This window comes from Phanerochaete carnosa (genome assembly GCF_000300595.1).
Source record: "Phanerochaete carnosa HHB-10118-sp unplaced genomic scaffold PHACAscaffold_1, whole genome shotgun sequence".
In the NCBI taxonomy this organism is placed as follows: Eukaryota; Fungi; Basidiomycota; class Agaricomycetes; order Polyporales; family Phanerochaetaceae; genus Phanerochaete; species Phanerochaete carnosa.
This window is the reverse complement of record NW_006767628.1, coordinates 5,842,111-5,844,373: the sequence shown is the minus strand read 5'-3', so window position 1 is coordinate 5,844,373 and position 2,263 is coordinate 5,842,111. Positions and strand designations below refer to the sequence as shown.

At 56.6% G+C, this 2,263-nt stretch overlaps 1 protein-coding gene across 1 annotated transcript; it reads left to right on the top strand.

Moving 5' to 3' along the window:
* The first annotated feature begins 455 nt into the window (after window positions 1-455).
* On the top strand, window positions 456-2,243 carry PHACADRAFT_248791 (uncharacterized protein). The gene is given in 4 exon segments (XM_007391217.1): window positions 456-1,674; window positions 1,751-1,956; window positions 2,009-2,186; window positions 2,202-2,243. 3 exon segments carry the CDS (start codon window positions 703-705, stop codon window positions 2,184-2,186), a joined length of 1,356 nt encoding a protein of 451 aa, XP_007391279.1. The 5' UTR covers window positions 456-702; the 3' UTR covers window positions 2,202-2,243.
* Window positions 2,244-2,263: the final 20 nt, after the last annotated feature.

Below are 2,263 nucleotides of genomic sequence, written 5' to 3'. Positions count from 1 at the left end.
CGCCGTCCATTTACCCAATCGTTCGTCGGAAGAGTCCCGTGGAGCTGGTGATACCTGACTTGTTGCATCGGCACCGTAGTACGACAGCAATTGATTGTCGTCGGATTGATGGGAAATATTCTGGTGCTCGTTTTCTAGATGCAAAGATGATCCGTCCTTGCATGTATATACATTTTTATACTGTCGCGGATCAGCAGGCGAGCGGACTGTTGCGAGAGCACCTTGTATCACTCAGCTTATCCGGAAATAGTGTCACAAATTCCACCCCACGTGCAAAAGTTCATTCACAAACCACGATGTCTGTCTAGTTGTGTTGGACGGTCTGGGGTGTTCGGGGTCATGAAGTGTCGGGGAGCCATCGGCGGTCAACCCCGCCATCAATAACAGATTTGGAAAGCCCCGCTAGCTGTGCGCTTAAACGCTCTTACTTCCCGTCCTCATCACCACCGACGACGAGCACGTCACATACCGCTCCCCTCCGTCCTTTCGTCCCCCCTTTCATCTCAGGACCCCCTGTATCTTTATCTTTTTACTCTTCTACGCTAGGTGTGTGCCGACATACACATCATGTACGCACAGTCGTCGCGCCCGCAGTCGATGGTAGACCCAGAATACAGGCCCTCGCCGGAATTTGCGTCAGAGGCACGGCAATACTCGCCTTCACGACGTTCGCGGTCGCGTCTGAGAGGCCCACCCGAAGACATGCCGCCGCAGCAGTACGATTACAACGCCGGACCTGAATCGTTTTCGCCCGACGGCGACGATTTTTACGCTGGCTCGCAAGCCAACTTCAATGAACCACCCGTCTTGACTTCTCAATCCGTGCGTTCATCTTCGCCCATCGGTCCCCAGCCCATCCTCGACCACTCGCATCTACGACCCGGGAAGCAAGCTGCACTACTTTCCCATGGGCAGACTCTTGAGCTCTACCGCGCAAATGCCAAGAAGACATCTGACCCAGACTTGCAATTTGAGTTTGCGGTATTCATGATCGACGCCTCAAAGACGTTACCCATACCGACACCGACGCCAGGAAACGTCATGGAGGTGGAGAAGGCGATTGAGAAGCGCGAGGAGCTCATCCGGGAGGCGACTTCCCTGCTGAAGCGCAACGCCGATCGAGGTCATATGCCATCGCAGTACTTCCTCGCGGACTGCTACGCGAACGGCATTGGGACGCACAAGAACCGGCAGGACTTTGACCGCGCGTACCCCCTCTTCGTGCTCGCCGCCAAGCATGGACACCCCGATGCTGCCTACCGCGCGGGGACATGCTGCGAGAATGGGTGGGGTTGCCGACGTGAGAGCGCGAAGGCGTTGCAATTTTACCGTAAAGCTGCGGCCGCGCTACACCCTGGCTCGATGTATCGTCTCGGAATCGCAGAGCTCAACGGTGAACTGAGTCTCTCGAAAAACCCGAAGGAGGGCGTCAAGTGGCTAAAGCGGTCTGCGGAGCACGCTACGGCCGAATTCCCACATGCGCTACACGAACTCGCGCTGTTACACGAGCGTGGAATCGACAACGTGCTCTTCGTTGACTACGAGTACGCGGCGGAGCTACTTGCTCAGGCGGCAGAGTTGGGGTATGCGCCGAGCGCGTACAGGCTGGGCGAGTGCTACGAGTATGGAAAGATGGGCTGTCCACAGGACCCGGCGTTGTCCATTCACTACTATGTGCGTCCATTTTATACTATTTTATTTCCCGCTTCCTAACAGCTGAGGACAACAATCCTCCCTTACGTCGTTATAGAACATTGCCGCCCAACAGAGCCACCGAGATGCTTGCTTTGCCCTAACAGCGTGGTACCTGGTCGGCTCACCAGGTGTTTTACCACAATCGGATACGGAAGCGTTCCTCTGGGCGAAGAAGGCCGCGGAGGCGGGGCTTGTCAAGGCGATGTACGCCGTCGGCTACTTCCTTGAGGTTGGCATCGGCACCGACCCCAACCTGCCAGAGTACGTTCGTATCTGCGAACTGGCGTAACTGTGCTCAACGAGACCTATACAGAGCGATCAAATGGTACCGTCGCGCATCAGAGCTAGGCGACAAACGTGCGGCGCAGCGGCTAAAGAGCTCGAACCCCGTGGAGCGTGCGCCAGGCGGGCCTGGCTCTGTTCTCCATCGCGACAGCAATGACGAAGGCAACGGCAAAGGCTCGAAGGACAAAGAGTGCGTCATTATGTAGAAGTGGTTCTAGGATTCATGTTGCTGCGGGGCAGGCCGATATGCGCGCGGTGCGCAAAGTGGAAGGTCGGGGGNGGG